We start from the raw sequence: 17,500 nt of genomic DNA on the forward strand, positions 1-17,500 counted from the left end.
GCTCATCAAACACATCAGCCTCAGTCCGACTGGAGCCTGTGTTTATTTATCCTCCGTTTACACATTACCTGCCGCCATTAAAACAGTTCAGTTTAGTTTTCAATGTCAAAGTAGTTATATTTTGTTTTGTTTCTTTACTAAGTTAATTTAGAAAAATGTGTGAAGCACTTTTTTGTTTGTTAAATTAAAGTTTTTGTTCTTTAAAGTGACGACCCAGCGGCCGACAGTGAGTTAACCCGACGCTTTAGCCTCTGAAATCAACACTTGACTTGTCTTGCTTATTAAATCCATATAAACACTTAAAGCGTCGTTTAAACCTTTAGCCTCTATCACCACCATCACAGCAAAAAGACATTTTTGACAAGATGAGGCCGATCACAACCAAACCGCTACACAATCTAAACTAATAAAGCACGCAGGTTGTCTTGCCTTACACCTCTCCGCAATATGAATATAAATCTGATCTTCAATTCTCGTGCTATATGCACATTTAACAGAGTTCCCGTCAACCAAAGCAACAGATATGAGCATTTTATTGATCAGCTCATTATATCAGAGACGGCATTATCTGCGTAAAAAAAAAAAAAGTGGGGCCCAAAATGACGATATTTGCGTAATCGGAGGAATTTTTCTATAAATAAAGTGCATAATTCTCTCGTCTCAGGGGGATATGAGGGGGAAAGTATCATAATTTGAATATACCACCGGGTTTCTACTGATATAAAGCCTAATGCTAAACCACTGAAGTGACCCTGTAATGAGAGCCCTGTGCGGACATCGAAGAGTTAATATCAGGAGTGTGTGTGTGTGAGTGTGATGTTCAGTGAAGCGCTTGAGAACTAATGTGTGTGTGTGTGTGTGTGTGTGTGTGTGTGCAGCAGCCCGGAGTGTCCTGGAGCCGCGCTTCCACCTGGACCTGGAGCGTCCCGAGGCCTGGTCCGGCTCTAAGAGGCTGTCCCCTGCCCCGCCCGAGTGCGGCCCCGAGCCGGCCCGGAGCTCCAGTGAGGCCGCGGGGGAGGAGGGGGGCCCGCGGGGGGGCCTGCAGAACTACCTGTCCCGCCTCGACGACGCCATGAAGCTGCGCGGCCAGCTGGCCAATGAGAAGGCGGCACAGGAGGGCGGAGCCACAGAGGCAGAGGATCTGGACCCCTTCTGCCTCTTCAGGCTCGCCGGCAGCCTCGCCCTCGCCCTGTTCGTGCGCATCTGCGTCTGCCAGTATCTGGTGAGTGGGCGTGTCCGTGTGTGGGCGTGTCCGGTTAGTGTGGGCGTGTCCGGTTAGTGTGGGCGTGTCTGGAGAGTGTGGGCGTGTCTGGAGAGTGTGGAAGTGTCTGGAGAGTGTGGAAGTGTCTGGAGAGTGTGGAAGTGTCTGGAGAGTGTGGGCGTGTCTGGAGAGTGTGGGCGTGTCTGGAGAGTGTGGGCGTGTCTGGAGAGTGTGGGCGTGTCTGGAGAGTGTGGGCGTGTCTGGAGAGTGTGGGCGTGTCTGGAGAGTGTGGGCGTGTCTGGAGAGTGTGGGCGTGTCTGGAGAGTGTCTGGAGAGTGTGGGCGTGTCTGGAGAGTGTCTGGAGAGTGTGGAAGTGTCTGGAGAGTGTGGGCGTGTCTGGAGAGTGTGGGCGTGTCTGGAGAGTGTGGGCGTGTCTGGAGAGTGTGGAAGTGTCTGGAGAGTGTGGGCGTGTCTGGAGAGTGTGGGCGTGTCTGGAGAGTGTCTGGAGAGTGTGGAAGTGTCTGGAGAGTGTGGGCGTGTCTGGAGAGTGTGGGCGTGTCTGGAGAGTGTGGGCGTGTCTGGAGAGTGTGGAAGTGTCTGGAGAGTGTGGGCGTGTCTGGAGAGTGTCTGGAGAGTGTGGGCGTGTCTGGAGAGTGTGGGCGTGTCTGGAGAGTGTGGAAGTGTCTGGAGAGTGTGGGCGTGTCTGGAGAGTGTCTGGAGAGTGTGGGCGTGTCTGGAGAGTGTGGGCGTGTCTGGAGAGTGTGGAAGTGTCTGGAGAGTGTGGGCGTGTCTGGAGAGTGTCTGGAGAGTGTGGGCGTGTCTGGAGAGTGTGGGCGTGTCTGGAGAGTGTGGGAGTGTCCGGAGAGTGTGGGCGTGTCTGGAGAGTGTGGGCGTGTCTGGAGAGTGTGGGCGTGTCTGGAGAGTGTGGGCGTGTCTGGAGAGTGTCTGGAGAGTGTGGAAGTGTCTGGAGAGTGTGGGCGTGTCTGGAGAGTGTGGGCGTGTGTCTGGAGAGTGTGGGCGTGTCTGGAGAGTGTGGAAGTGTCTGGAGAGTGTGGAAGTGTCTGGAGAGTGTGGGCGTGTCTGGAGAGTGTGGGCGTGTGTGGAGAGTGTGGGCGTGTCTGGAGAGTGTGGGCGTGTCTGGAGAGTGTGGGCGTGTCTGGAGAGTGTGGGCGTGTCTGGAGAGTGTGGGCGTGTCCCGTGAGTGTGGGCGTGTCCGGTGAGTGTGGGCGTGTCCGGTGAGTGTGGGCGTGTCCGGTGAGTGTGGGCGTGTCCTGTGAGTGTGGGCGTGTCCGGTGAGTGTGGGCGTGTCCGTGAGTGTGGGCGTGTCCCGTGAGTGTGGGCGTGTCCGGTGAGTGTGGGCGTGTCCGGTGAGTGTGGGCGTGTCCGGTGAGTGTGGGCGTGTCCTGTGAGTGTGGGCGTGTCCTGTGAGTGTGGGCGTGTCCGGTGAGTGTGGGCGTGTCCGGTGAGTGTGGGCGTGTCCGGTGAGTGTGGGCGTGTCCCGTGAGTGTGGGCGTGTCCTGTGAGTGTGGGCGTGTCCGGTGATCCACTGCTAGTCTTAACTCTCTCCTCTGTTTCTGCAGTCTATATTCGCCCCGTTCCTCACGCTTGAGCTGGGATTCATGGGATTGCACAAATACTTCCCAAAGGTTTGTCTCTGCTTTGGATCTGATGATGTAAGTGTTGCCACAGATGATAATGACACAGTTTGTGAGGTATATAATGTGTGCTAGGGTGACTGTAGGCTACAGGGGCAGTATAGCTCACTAACACCAGAACAAACTGAGATACAATGCTCTTTAACGGACCTCACATATGAATTCTAAAACATGCTAGCAAACATGCTAAGTCATGCTAGCAATGTGTCAAATCCTGTTAACAACATGTTAATTCATACAGCATGTTAAAACATACTGATAGCATTATTTACATGTTGCTAGTGTGTTAAAACATGCTAGCAAACATGCTAATTCATGTTAGCAACATGTTAATTCATGCTACCAACGTGTTAATGTTAGCAAAGTGTTAAAACATGCTTATTCGTATTAACAAAATGCAAAAACATATTAGCAAACTTCTTAATTCATGTTAACAATGTGTTAAAACATGAACATTCATGTTAGCAATGTGTCAAAACATGCTAGCAACATGTTAATTAATGTTTGCGAAGTGATAAAACATGTTAACAAAATGCTAATTCACGCTAGCTGTGTTAAAACGTTAGTTTATGCTAACAACATGATAAAACAATAGCACCATGTTAATTCATGTTTGCAATGTGTTAAAACATACTAGCAACATTTCATTAATGCTATCAGCATACTAAAACATGCTAGCAACATGCTAATTTATGCTAGCATCGTGTTACATTTAGTCATTTAGCAGACGCTGTTATCCAAAGCGACTTACAAATGAGGGCAATAGAAGCAACTAGAGCAGTCAAGGGTAACAATATCAACAGTATGCAGTATGTTAAAACATGCTATTCTATCAACATGTTAAGTAATGCTATCAGTGTGTTAAAACATGCTAACAGCATGTTAATTCATGTTAATGTGTCAAATCGTCTCAGGTTACTTGCGTAACCTATGTTCTCTTTCATAGGTTCACTCGACGCTGCGTCACTTTAATGACGTAATGGGAACGATATACCAAACACGCCAAGCTAAAGCGCTGCCATATCTGGCTCAAAGAACACCAGATAACCTGCATGACTAGGTGAAGCAGATAGAACATGCGAACCCGAAGTCATGTCGAGATCCAAACTATAGAACCTCACAAAAGTGTGCGGAGAGGACCAACCTGCCGCCACACAAATATCCTCCAAAAGAGCCCCTCTAAAAAGTGCTTGAGAGGAAGCCACACCTCTGGTAGAATGCGCTCTAATATCAAGAGGTGAAGGTGTACCACGCACCTCATAAGCCAGCGAAATAGCCTCCGTCACCCAATGGGAAACCCTTTGCTTCGATGCGGCAAGAGCTGGTTAGATTTCCTCCAACCGTCAGACCGGTCCACATAACACTTCAATGCTCGTACAGGGCAGAGCAGATGAAGTTTCTCGTCCTCCTCTGAGTCAAAAGGAGTGAAGGGTGATAACCTGAGAACTGAAGGAAGTGGATAAAACCTTGGGCACATAACCCGGCCTAGGTCTTAAGGTAACCTTGACTAGGCCAGGAGCAAAATCCATACAGGCCCCATTAACAGAAAGCGCCTGTAGGTCGCCTACTCGCTTCAGGGAGGATAACGCTAGCAAAAGAGCAACCTTGAGAGAGTCAGAATCTGCTCTGGGCTGACTCCAAGGGCTCAAAGGGAGCTTTTATTAGTCCCTCGAGGACAACTGAGAGGTCCCAAGAGGAAATACCAGGAGGGCGTGCTGGCCTCAGGTGCTTACCCCTCGCATGAAAGACGAAACCAATCTATGCTTGCCTAGAGGGACTTCGTCCAACTCCCTATAAGCAGCGATCTCGGCAACATAAACCCTAAGGGTGGTGGCCGCTGCTCCAGCAGCAAACTTCTCCTGCAGGAACTCCAGAACTGGACCCACCAGGCAGTTAACTGGGTCCACCACATGGGAAGAGCACCATGACTTAAAGACCCTCCACTTGGAGGAGTAGAGCCTCCTAGAGGAAGGAGCTCTAGCACCCGCAATGAACATCGGCAGGAAGACCAGTGTCCAGCGCCACTGGCCCTTGATGGGCCATACCCACAACTTCCACATTTTCGGGTGAGGATGCCAAATCCTGCCCTGAAGCTGGGACAATAGGTCCTCTCTGATCGGGATCTCCCAGGGGGAGAATCCAGGAGGAGAACCATCTCCGAGAACCAAGCCTGGGACGGCCAGCGTGGAGCCACCAGCAGGAGGCTGACTCCACTCTCTCTCACCCTGCACAGAACCACCGGAATCAGATGATGGGCGGGAACGCATAGAGTTTCAGATTGGACCGTGGATGCGCGAACGCATCTATCCCCAATGAGGCTGGGGAACTCAGAGAGAACCAGAGCCGACACTGGGACGACTCCTTCGAGGCAAAGAGGTCCACCTCCGCTTTCCCGAACACCTCCCAAATCTGAGATACAGTTTGAGGGTTCAGCATCCATTCTCCCGACCTGAGCTTCTGCCTCGACAGGTAATCCAGACTCCGGGTACATGGACTGCTCTCAGGGACAGAAGCTTGTCCTGAGCCCACAGGAGGAGACGGCGCGCATGCCTGTCCAGGGTGCGCGACCGTGATCCCCCTTGGCGATTCACATGAGACACCACCACCATGTTGTCCGTCCTGACAATGACATGATGTCCCATGAGGGAGGGGAGAAAGAAGGGCCAGGGACACAGCTCTCAGCTCTAGGCAATTTATGTGCCAGGAGAGAACGTCCCCTTTCCAGACCCTGCATGCCGGTCTGCCCTTGAAAAAAGGCGTCTCCTTCCTTCAGCGCTGGAAAAAGGCGATGGTCGGGCCAGTTTTGTATTCCGAAGCGCGCTGGGCGGAGAAAGAGACAGAGCCGGATAAGGAGAGCTGGTGAGAGGCGGGCAGAGACGCTTGCTCGGTCTGACCCAGCCTCGGACGTGAACTGCAGCTCTCCTTTTTCTGACCGGAGGGTCAGGAGCGACTCGAAGGGGCCGGAGCAGAGGGTTTGCTGGGCCGCTTTGGGTCGATGCGTCTGTGAGGACGTTGGCGAGGAAATGGACGACCACAAGCTCCCCAGACCGAGGTGGGTGGAGGATGACTCTGGTCACTCCTCTTACTGGGGAACTCCCTTCTGTAGGAGGGGCGATCTCTGGACTGAGAAGGGGAAGGGTTAGGAGAGTCCCTCGCTCTCCTAGGCATGAACTGCTTAAAGGCGGCCGATTGAGATTTAGCAGCTCTAAACTTCTCAACCACCGTGTTGAACGCCTCCCCAAACAAACCAGACTGAGAAACCAGAGCGTTCAGTAGGAAAACCTTTTCCTAATCACGGATTTCCTTGAGGTTGAGCCACAAGTGACGCTCCGCCGCCACCGCGCCCGCCATTGATCGTCCTATGGCGCGAGCTGTGTGATTCGTGGCTCGTAAAGCCAAATCCGTGGCTTTGCGCAGCTCCTTGACTGCTTCCGGTGTCAAACCGGCCCCCTCGTCCATATCCTTTAAAGGGTTAGTTCACCCAAAAATGTAAATTGTGTCATTAATGACTGAGCCTCATGTGGTTGGACACCCGTCAGACCTCCGTTCATCTTCAGACACAAATGAAGATATTTTAGTGTAAATCTGATGCTCTGAAAGGCCTCCATTGGCTCAACTTTACACTCTCAAGACCCTTAAAAGACACTAAAGACTAAAGTTACAAAGTCCATCTCACTACAGCGGCTCTACAATAACTTTATGAAGACGAGAATAGTTTCTGTGCGCAAAAAAACCCTAAATAACGACTTATATAGTGATGACGATTTCAAAACACGGCCTCATGAAGCTTCGAAGCGTTATGAATCAGTGAGTCGATTCAGCGGTTCAGAGCGTTATGAATCAGTGAGTCGACTCAGCAGTTTGGAGCATTATGAATCAGTGAGCCGATTCAGCGGTTTGGAGCGTTATGAATCAGTGAGTCGACTCAGCAGTTTGGAGCGTTATGAATCAGTGAGTCGAATCAGCAGTTTGGAGCGTTATGAATCAGTGAGTCGACTCAGCAGTTTGGAGCGTTATGAATCAGTGAGTCGACTCAGCAGTTTGGAGCGTTATGAATCAGTGAGTCGACTCAGCAGTTTGGAGCGTTATGAATCAGTGAGTCGACTCAGCAGTTTGGAGCGTTATGAATCAGTGAGTCGAATCAGCAGTTTGGAGCGTTATGAATCAGTGAGTCGACTCAGCAGTTTGGAGCGTTATGAATCAGTGAGTCGAATCAGCAGTTTGGAGCGTTATGAATCAGTGAGTCGACTCAGCAGTTTGGAGCGTTATGAATCAGTGAGTCGACTCAGCAGTTTGGAGTGTTATGAATCAGTGAGTCGAATCAGCAGTTTGGAGCGTTATGAATCAGTGAGTCGACTCAGCAGTTTGGAGCGTTATGAATCAGTGAGTCGATTCAGCGGTTCAGAGCGTTATGAATCAGTGAGTCGAATCATGATTCGGATCGCGTGTCAAACCACCAAACTGCTGAAATTTGGCGATCCAAACCGCTGAATCGACTCACTGATTCATAACGCTCTGAACCGCTGAATCAGAAATTACCCAGAGCAGAATCAGATATGGTTGTCAGTAAAGTGAGCTGTGATTGGTGTGTGTGAGTAAAGTGAGCTGTGATTGGTGTGTGTGAGTAAAGTGTGTGTGTCCGCAGGTGGAGAGGAAGAGCCAGACGACGGTTCTGACCGCGGCCCTGCTGCTGTCCGGCATCCCCTCTGAGGTCATCAGCCGCTCCATGGACACCTACAGGAAGATGAGCCACGTGTTCTCAGACCTGTGTGTGTACTTCTTCAGCTTCATCATGTGTCACGAGCTGCTGCTGCTGTTCGGCTCAGAGGCGTCCTGAGAGAGACACACACACACACACACACACACGCGCACACACACACACACTCTCTCTCTCTCTCTCACACTCTCTCACACACACACACACACACACACTCACACACAGAGACACACACACACACACACACACACAGAGACACACGTCCTGAGTGCATGACCGCTGCAACACTAGTGAAGCTCGTCCTCTTGTGTGTGAGTGATGCATGACCCCTGACCCCTGACCCAGCCGAGTGTGTGTTACTGTACGTGTTTGGGACGGATGTTCACCTTTATTGTTTCTGTTGATGTTTACATAATCCTGCAAAACTGATGTGTGTTCACACTAATATGAGGCGCGTTATGACACTTCGCCCTCTGTGACTGTGGTATCTTTGATTATTGTTTATACCAATAAACACCTGTGTCCTTCTGAGTGTGTGTGTGTGTGTGTGTGTGTGTGTGTGTGTGTGTGTGTGTGTGTGTGTGTGTGTGTGTGTGTGTGTGTGTGTGTGTGTGTGTGTGTGTGTGTGTGTGTGTGTGTGAGTGAGTGTGAAGACCATCATTCTAAGGGTGAGGTGAAGACGGAGCATCTTTAGTGCTGGATATAGTGTCAGGATATGAATTCTTTACATCAACAATTCAACTTTCACTAGTTAAAGGTGCAGTGTGTAAGGTTTAGTGGCATCTAGTGGTGAGGTTGTGAATTGCACCGCTCACCCCTCCCTATCAGAAGCTACGGTGGCCCACACAGGACACCGATGTGGTCAGCAGAGAGTAGCTCGCGCTCTGTAGAGAAGTTTGTCCCTTTAGGGCTACTGTAGAAACATGACGACACAAAATGGCGTCTTCACTGTAACCCCGCGGTGTGTGTGGATAGAAACGCCTCATTCTGAGGTCATAAACACACAACGGTCTTTATACTCCACTGAGAACAGAGTTATGGATATTATACTGCATTTCTGTCAATAGACCCTCATAAATATTACACACTGCACCTTAAATATGCTAATTCTTCCTAGTAAAAACCCTTAATGATATCAGTAATTTGATTGTCGTTAGTAATAATGTTCATTTCTGTGACTGTTACTAGTAAAAAAGCCATTTTAGATATCGGAAATTATATTGATATCAGAAATACCAAATGTTACATATTAAAATACATTTATAGATATCAAGAATTAACATTTAGTGCAAATTGAGTTCTTGATATCAGGAATTTATATGTTTACTTGTTACAAAGTAATTATTGACGAATAACGTTTTTTACTAGTGATAATTGTATTTCTGAGGCGAAAGTGGATCAATTCTTGATATCAATAACTGAATATGAACGGCAGCCTATCGTGAGATTTAATACAAGATATCAAGAAGAGTCTCCACTCGTGGAAATGTTAATCCTGAGCGCAAGTGTTACTAGTGGAAGTCTAGCATTTTAACTAGTCAAAATTGAGTTATTATCAGATATTCATATCCTCGGAATGAATAAGACTAAATGCGTCCGGACACGTGACACGCGCACGTCATCATACGAGAGTTTGCGCGACGGCGTTTGATTTTGACCAAATATTTCAAACAACAGGACATAAAACCCGTTTGAAGGAGGTTATGTGGTATTTCAGTCGATAGTAGCACATCTGGAGAGGCTCAAATGTATTTTTCTGTGGTGATATTTAATTTCCCAATATTTGTATGTACTTAAATATTGTATTATTGATTTAATTTGTAATATATATACATATAGTCATAAAAGGAGTCGTTTTGTCATGATTCCTGGACAGTCTGATGAATAAGGGACTGTTCATATTGGGTCGAAATATTTAATTTGATAGCTGTCACTTTAAATAAAAGTAGCGAGCGGAAGTTGTCGTCGCGCAGCCGGATGTGTTTGTGTGAACGCACTGTAGCGACATCATGGGACGAGAGTCACGGTAAATCTTTCTGTTTATTCGCGCTCATTTAAGTTTCGCGTGTAAGTGTTATAATAGTGTGAATTACACGCGTTTCCGCGCTGCGAATGAAGCGCTCGTATCCGCGAGACGCGAACTCTGCGCGCGCGCGTGTGTGTGTGTGTCAGGTTGAGCTGCGATTAACTCACTCATTAACTCACTAATGTTAGTTCACTAACTAGTGCCCTCAGATACTCACAGTGTGTAACTGTGTAACTGCTAAGGCGGTTATTGAGTGTGTGTGTGTGTGTGTGTGTGTGTGTGTGTGTGTGGCGGCTTCGGTTGTTTACATCGCTAATAAATACAGTTTATCTCATTACGTCATAGCTACGTAGCGTCCATTAAATAAACCGCAATATTTTTACTTTGTCTAATTCTACTTTTGTTGTAAATAATGCTATGTATATAATATGGAGCCTGTATAATAAAACGGAGCTTCTGTAATTGTGTAACACGCTTCTATACAAACACTTAAAGGCGCAATATGTAAGATTTTAACATATCAAACCACTAGTGTTGTTGTGTACATGATCCCAAATGTGTCCAAGAATGTTTAAATCAGTGATTTTATCAACAATCATAGAAATCAATCAGTTCCAGGGTTCACACTCGTCCTGGAAAACCTGGAAAATTAGAGAAAATGTCCTGGAAAATCTTGTTGTTGTCTGGGAAAATTCTTTTAAAAATAGTGATTTCTTTAGCCGAGTATAAAGAGTTTATCACTGGCCCAAACAATCAGCGCTAGCTGCAGAAACACTGAGTTTGACGCGTGTGAGTATTTTGAATAATGATGTTTAGTCTTGCTAATGCTAATGCTAATGCTATAACTGCTCAAATGTATGCAGTGAATGTTAACTCGTGAGCTGCTAACTAATCACATCATTTTGATATAAAGTCACATTTGTGTGTTATATAGTCAGAATTGTGTGATATAAACTCGCTAGTCTTTTCTTCACAATTGACTGTTTTGCGCAGTTGCGAGTTTATATCCTGCACTTCTGACTTCTTTTCTCAGAATTGTGAGATCTAAACTGCAACTACAAGTTATAAAGTCCAATTCTGAGGAAAAAAGAATTGCGACAATTTTCGCGTTTATATCACAAATATATAAACTCGCAATTGCGAAAAAAAGTGAGAGAAAGTCTCAATGAACTTTTCTTTCTATTGTGTGGCGTAAACAAGCTTCCATAGTCATAATGTGTGATGAAGAGCTCATGTTGAAAAATGCTGGATTGTTCAGTAATGGCAATAAACTGGACGACTTTTAAAGACTTAGAAAGCAATATTTGCATGATTTAGAAAGCAATATTTGGCGTGATTTAGAAAGCAATATTTGGCGTGATTTAGAAAGCAATATTTGGCGTGATTTAGAAAGCAATATTTGGCGTGATTTAGAAAGCAATATTTGGCATGATCCTTGTCTTTTATTCCCGCTGTAGTAAAATTGAAAGTGTTCTGGAAAATGTTTGCTGAAAAAGAGCGGGAACCCTGAGTTCCCCTCAGGCACACTTAAGCCCCGCCCCTACATTTGTTCTTGTTTGTGAAGCGATTCCCTCGAGATACGGCACACTAGAGGAGACACGATAACCCTCATAGTTTGAGATGTATCATGTGTTAATGTGTGTGTGTGTGTGTGTGTGTGTTGCAGGCACTACAGGAAGCGCTCCAGCTCGAGGGCCCGGTCGGGCAGCCGGTCTAAGAGCCGCTCGCCGGACCCCAAGCGCACCAAGAAGGAGGAGCCGGCCGGGTCAAGGGCCCGCGAGCGCAGCAGGAGAGAGCGCACACGCAGCAGAGAGCGCCGCAGGTCACGCTCCAGAGACCGCAAGAGGCCGAGGTCAGGCTCACACGCACTCACACACTCACACTCACACACACACACACACACGCTAACGTCACGTCTCTCCACAGGCGCTCCAGGAGTCGGGACAGGAGACGCATGAGCAGAGAGCGCAGGAGGAGCAAGAGCCGGAGCAGAGGGCGGAGGTCAGCGTCACACACACACACACACACTTTCAAGTAATAAAGTATTCTGGTAAGTTTATAATATGCCATTGTAAACACATACGGGTGAGGGTTCGACTGCGGGTCGCCATGTTGATCCTCCATCTTGAAAGTACATTAGCCAAAGAGGGACATTCCCGTAAACTCAAGCTTGGCCTTTGGCGTTTTAACACTCGATGGCTCCGTGTCCAATGTGGACGAGGTCGAGCTGAAGCCATGTTAATCTTGGACTAAATCAGCCACCGTAGGAGTTAAAACCAAATCGAAATTGAGAGGAACAGAAACTAATATTCTCTGGATGGTCATATACCAGTTCACCACTAGATGGAGGAAATATCACACAGTGGAGCTTTAATCTGGAGAGGCACTGAAATGTGTTTTTGACCTACACCGTCACATGACGTGAGAACAGTTCGTTATTTCGGTTTGTATGTTAGCAGGGACTTTAATCGTAACTTAACGAGAGTTTGACGAACAGAAAATCCTCTCAGGATCCCTGGAGTCAGTGTTACAGGACCTCAGGGAAGACATTTGAGCATTTTTGTAGCATAAACACCATCAAACTGGATTTTCCAGTGTTTCTCTAAAGATGTCCGAGTTCCGGTCACAGCGCAACTGATACTCAACTGCCATTGGCTCATCTGCGTGCAAGGGGAGGGGCTTGCCGATAGGTCAATTGCAAAATTGACCCGCATTTGGCGCGTGGTCGGGTGTTAATTTCAGGCTCTGGTCATAATGGCGTTCAGAGAGTGTGTAAGGATGCGTTCAGGAGCAACAGATGAGAAATCACGAGTTGCGGCTCTTAAAGGGACAGCAGCCTAATGTGTGTGTGTCGCTAATGCCGTTCTCTTCATTCTGCTGTGGAGATTAGTGCTATCATTTGCGATTTGTTCGTATTTTATTACTTTCTCACTGCAAAAAAAGCTTTTCTTACTTAGTATTTTTGTCTTGTTTTCAGTCCAAATATCTAAAAAATCTTACATTAAGAAGCATTTACTAGACAAGCAGAAGTTTGTGTCTTGTTTTGGGGGAAAATAACTGAAAATTAAGGGAGTTTTTGCTTAAAATAATCTGCCAATGGGGTAAGAAAAATAATCTTGTTTTCTGTTTGAATTAAGATTATTTTGCTCACTCCATTGGCAGATTATTTAGCTAATTTTAAGCAAAAACTCCCTTAATTTTGAGTTCTTTGCCCCCAAAACAAGACAATAATTTTTATTTGTCTAGTAAATGCTTCTTGTTTTGAGAATTTTTAGATACTTGGACTGAAAACAAGACAAAAATACTAAGTAAGAAAAGCATTTTTTGCAGTGCTTTTCTTTTGTAAATTTGGTTCAACATTTGAAATAAAGCGTAATGGCGTATCTGTGCCGTGTGTAAGCTATTACAATCAAATTACCCAAATGATCAAACATTGAGGCAATGAGGAGTATCTCTATATGGCAGTTTTCCCTGTGATGTGAACATTTTTATCAAATATCAATATTTTTTTAAGGTATTGTATCGAAGTTGTATTAATTATTGAACTCGCTAATTGTTATATATATACAGTGAGGAAAATAAGTATTTGAACACCTGCTATTTTGCAAGTTCTCCCACTTAGAAATCATGGAGGGTCTGAAATTGTCATCGTAGGGTCATGTCCACCGTGAGAGACATAATCTATAACAAAAAAATCCAGAAATCACATTGTATGATTTTTTAACTATTTATTTGTATGATACAGCTGCAAATAAGTATTTGAACACCTGTCTATCAGCTAGAATTCTGACCCTCAATGACCTGTTAGTCTGCCTTTAAAATGTCCACCTCCACTCCATTTATTATCCTAAATTAGATGCACCTGTTTGAGGTCTTTAGCTGCATAAAGACACCTGTCCACCCCATACAATCAGTAAGAGTCCAACTACTAACATGGCCAAGACCAAAGAGCTTTCCAAAGACACTAGAGACAAAATTGTCCACCTCCACAAGGCTGGAAAGGGCTACGGGAAAATGGCCAAGCAGCTTGGTGAAAAAAGGTCCTCTGTTGGAGCAATCATTAGAAAATGGAAGAAGCTAAACATGACTGTCAATCTCCCTCGGACTGGGGCTCCATGCAAGATCTCACCTCGCGGGGTCTCAATGATCCTAAGAAAGGTGAGAAATCAGCCCAGAACTACACGAGAGGAGCTGCTCAATGACCTGAAAAGAGCTGGACCACCGTTTCCAAGGTTACTCTTGGTAATACACTAAGACATGGTCATGGTTTGAAATCATGGGAAATTGCCAAGCAGCTTGGTGAAAAAAGGTCCACTGTTGGAGCAATCATTACAAATCATTATATATATATATTACACATACAGTGTGTTTATTATACATTAGGCTATATATTATTATCCCCTATCGATGGCCTAATGACTCTGATCTGATATTCCAGCAAGGAGAAGGCGGAGAACGGAGAGCAGTCCGCGGAGAAGAAGAAGGTGAAGGAGGAGAAGGAGGAGGAGAAGGCTGAAGACGTGAGTGAATGAGTGCTTCATGAGTGAAGGAAGGATTGACCTCTGACCTCTGTGTAATAACATGACCTTCTGCAGCAAGACTTCGACCAGAACACCCTGGAGGAGGAGATGAGGAAGAGGAAGGAGCGGGTGGAGAAGTGGAGGGAGGAGCAGAGGAAGAAGGCCATGGAGAACATCGGAGAGATCAAGAAGGAGCTGGAGGAGATGAAGCAGGGCAAGAAGTGGAGTCTGGAGGATGATGACGGTCAGTGTGTGTGTGTGTGTGTGTGTGTGTGTGTGTGTGTGTGTGTGTGTGTGTGTGTGTGTGTGAGGAGGAGATGAAGCAGGGCAAGAAGTGGAGTCTGGAGGATGATGACGGTCAGTGTGTGTGTGTGTGTGTGTGTGTGTGTGTGTGTGTGTGTGTGTGTGTGTGAGGAGATGAAGCAGGGCAAGAAGTGGAGTCTGGAGGATGATGACGGTCAGTGTGTGTGTGTGTGTGTGTGTGTGTGTGTGAGGAGATGAAGCAGGGCAAGAAGTGGAGTCTGGAGGATGATGACGGTCAGTGTGTGTGTGTGTGTGTGTGTGAGAGAGGAGGAGATGAAGCAGGGCAAGAAGTGGAGTCTGGAGGATGATGACGGTCAGTGTGTGTGTGTGTGTGTGTGTGTGTGTGTGTGTGAGGAGGAGATGAAGCAGGGCAAGAAGTGGAGTCTGGAGGATGATGACGGTCAGTGTGTGTGTGTGTGTGTGTGTGTGTGTGTGAGTGTGTGTGAGGAGATGAAGCAGGGCAAGAAGTGGAGTCTGGAGGATGATGACGGTCAGTGTGTGTGTGTGTGTGTGTGTGTGTGTGTGTGTGTGTGTGAGAGAGGAGGAGATGAAGCAGGGCAAGAAGTGGAGTCTGGAGGATGATGACGGTCAGTGTGTGTGTGTGTGTGTGTGTGTGTGTGTGTGTGTGAGGAGGAGCGGTGATGGCTGTTCAGCGCTGCTCATCAGTGTGTGTGTGTGTGAGGAGGAGATGAAGCAGGGCAAGAAGTGGAGTCTGGAGGATGATGACGGTTAGTGTGTGTGTGTGTGTGTGTGTGTGTGAGAGGAGGAGATGAAGCAGGGCAAGAAGTGGAGTCTGGAGGATGATGACGGTCAGTGTGTGTGTGTGTGTGTGTGTGTGTGTGTGTGTGTGTGTGTGTGTGTGTGTGTGTGTGTGTGTGTGTGAGGAGGAGCGGTGATGGCTGTTCAGCGCTGCTCATCAGTGTGTGTGTGTGTGTGTGTGTGTGTGTGAGGAGGAGCGGTGATGGCTGCTCAGCGCTGCTCATCAGTGTGTGTGTGTGTGTGTGTGTGTGTGTGTGTGTGTGTGTGTGAGGAGGAGCGGTGATGGCTGCTCAGCGCTGCTCATCAGTGTGTGTGTGTGTGTGTGTGTGTTCAGATGATGACGAGGAGACTCAAGCCCCCGTGGAGCCGGATGGAGATGAGGACGAGCAGGAGAAGGATGTGGCGGAGGAGGTGGAGGAGGAGGTGCGGATGGAGGAGGAGGCCGGAGAGGAGCTCGACCCCCTGGACGCCTACATGGAGGAGGTCAAAGAGGAGGTCAAGAAGTTCAACATGGGCACCATGAAGGGAGGAAACGACAAGGTGCTCCCGAACCCTCAGCACCGCATCTTTAATACATTGGTGTTAAATGCTCATGATTTCAGGGTTCACACTCGTCCTGGAAAACCTGGAAAATTAGAGAAAATGTCCTGGAAAATCTTGTTGTCGTCTGGGAAAATTATTTTAAAAATAGTGATTTCTTTAGCCGAGTATAAAGAGTTTATCACTGGCCCAAACAATCAGCGCTAGCTGCAGAAACACTGAGTTTGATGCGTGTGAGTATTTTGAATAATGATGTTTAATAGCTAATGCTAATGCTAATGCTATAACTGCTCAAATGTATGCAGTGAATGTTAACTCGTAAGCTGCTCCCTAATCACATCATTTCGATATAAAGTCACATTTGTGTGTTATAAAGTCAGAATTGTGTGATAAAAACTCGCTAGTCTTTTCTTCACAATTGACTGTTTTGCGCAGTTGCGAGTTTATATCCTGCACTTCTGACTTCTTTTCTCAGAATTGTGAGATCTAAACTGCAACTACAAGTTATAAAGTCCAATTCTGAGGAAAAAAGAATTGCGACAATTTTCGCGTTTATATCACAAATATATAAACTCGCAATTGCGAAAAAAAGTGAGATAAAGTCACAATTCCCTTTTCTTTCTATTCTGTGGCGTAAACGAGCTTCCATAGTCATAATGTGTGATGAAGAGCTCATGTTGAAAAATGCTGGATTGTTCAGTAATGGCAATAAACTGGACGGCTTTTAAAGACTTAGAAAGCAATATTTGGCGTGATTTAGAAAGCAATATTTGGCATGATTTAGAAAGCAATATTTGGCGAGATTTAGAAAGCAATATTTGACATGATTTAGAAAGCAATATTTGGCGTGATTTAGAAAGCAATATTTGGCGAGATTTAGAAAGCAATATTTGGCATGATTTAGAAAGCAATATTTGGCGTGATTTAGAAAGCAATATTTGGCGTGATTTAGAAAGCAATATTTGGCGTGATTTAGAAAGCAATATTTGGCGTGATTTAGAAAGCAATATTTGGCGAGATTTAGAAAGCAATATTTGGCAAGATTTAGAAAGCAATATTTGGCGTGATTTAGAAAGCAATATTTGGCGTGATTTAGAAAGCAATATTTGGCGAGATTTAGAAAGCAATATTTGGCAAGATTTAGAAAGCAATATTTGGCGAGATTTAGAAAGCAATATTTGGCGAGATTTAGAAAGCAATATTTGGCGTGATTTAGAAAGCAATATTTGGCGAGATTTAGAAAGCAATATTTGGCGAGATTTAGAAAGCAATATTTGGCATGATTTAGAAAGCAATATTTGGCGTGATTTAGAAAGCAATATTTGGCATGATTTAGAAAGCAATATTTGGCGTGATTTAGAAAGCAATATTTGGCGAGATTTAGAAAGCAATATTTGGCGAGATTTAGAAAGCAATATTTGGCGAGATTTAGAAAGCAATATTTGGCATGATTTAGAAAGCAATATTTGGCATGATTTAGAAAGCAATATTTGGCGTGATTTAGAAAGCAATATTTGGCATGATTTAGAAAGCAATATTTGGCATGATTTAGAAAGCAATATTTGGCGTGATTTAGAAAGCAATATTTGGCGTGATTTAGAAAGCAATATTTGGCATGATTTAGAAAGCAATATTTGGCGAGATTTAGAAAGCAATATTTGGCGAGATTTAGAAAGCAATATTTGGCATGATTTAGAAAGCAATATTTGGCGAGATTTAGAAAGCAATATTTGGCGAGATTTAGAAAGCAATATTTGGCATGATTTAGAAAGCAATATT

At 45.9% G+C, this 17,500-nt stretch overlaps 2 protein-coding genes across 3 annotated transcripts in view; both read left to right on the top strand.

The window, feature by feature from the left end:
* The window catches only part of camlg (calcium modulating ligand), an 11,653-nt gene extending 3,549 nt beyond the window's left edge, over window positions 1-8,104 (top strand). The window contains exons 2-4 of one of the 2 annotated variants that reach the window (XM_079835039.1): window positions 879-1,222; window positions 2,782-2,847; window positions 7,502-8,104. In XM_079835039.1, the coding sequence (XP_079691165.1) occupies window positions 879-1,222; window positions 2,782-2,847; window positions 7,502-7,693 (602 nt within the window). In that variant the 3' untranslated portion in view covers window positions 7,694-8,104. Of the gene's footprint in view, window positions 1-878; window positions 1,223-2,781; window positions 2,875-7,501 lie in introns of both variants that reach the window. The other variant, XM_079835038.1, reaches the window with a different exon arrangement.
* Window positions 8,105-9,531: 1,427 nt separating this feature from the next.
* Window positions 9,532-17,500, top strand: part of ddx46 (DEAD (Asp-Glu-Ala-Asp) box polypeptide 46) — a 30,174-nt gene continuing 22,205 nt past the window's right edge. Inside the window, exons 1-6 of the mRNA XM_079835933.1 lie at window positions 9,532-9,599; window positions 11,266-11,451; window positions 11,526-11,600; window positions 14,038-14,119; window positions 14,195-14,363; window positions 15,516-15,721. Of these exons, the coding sequence (XP_079692059.1) occupies window positions 9,583-9,599; window positions 11,266-11,451; window positions 11,526-11,600; window positions 14,038-14,119; window positions 14,195-14,363; window positions 15,516-15,721 (735 nt within the window). The 5' untranslated portion in view covers window positions 9,532-9,582. The remainder of the gene's footprint in view (window positions 9,600-11,265; window positions 11,452-11,525; window positions 11,601-14,037; window positions 14,120-14,194; window positions 14,364-15,515; window positions 15,722-17,500) is intronic.

The sequence above is a fragment of the Gobio gobio genome (genome assembly GCF_949357685.1).
Source record: "Gobio gobio genome assembly, chromosome: 14".
NCBI lineage: Eukaryota > Metazoa > Chordata > Actinopteri > Cypriniformes > Gobionidae > Gobio > Gobio gobio.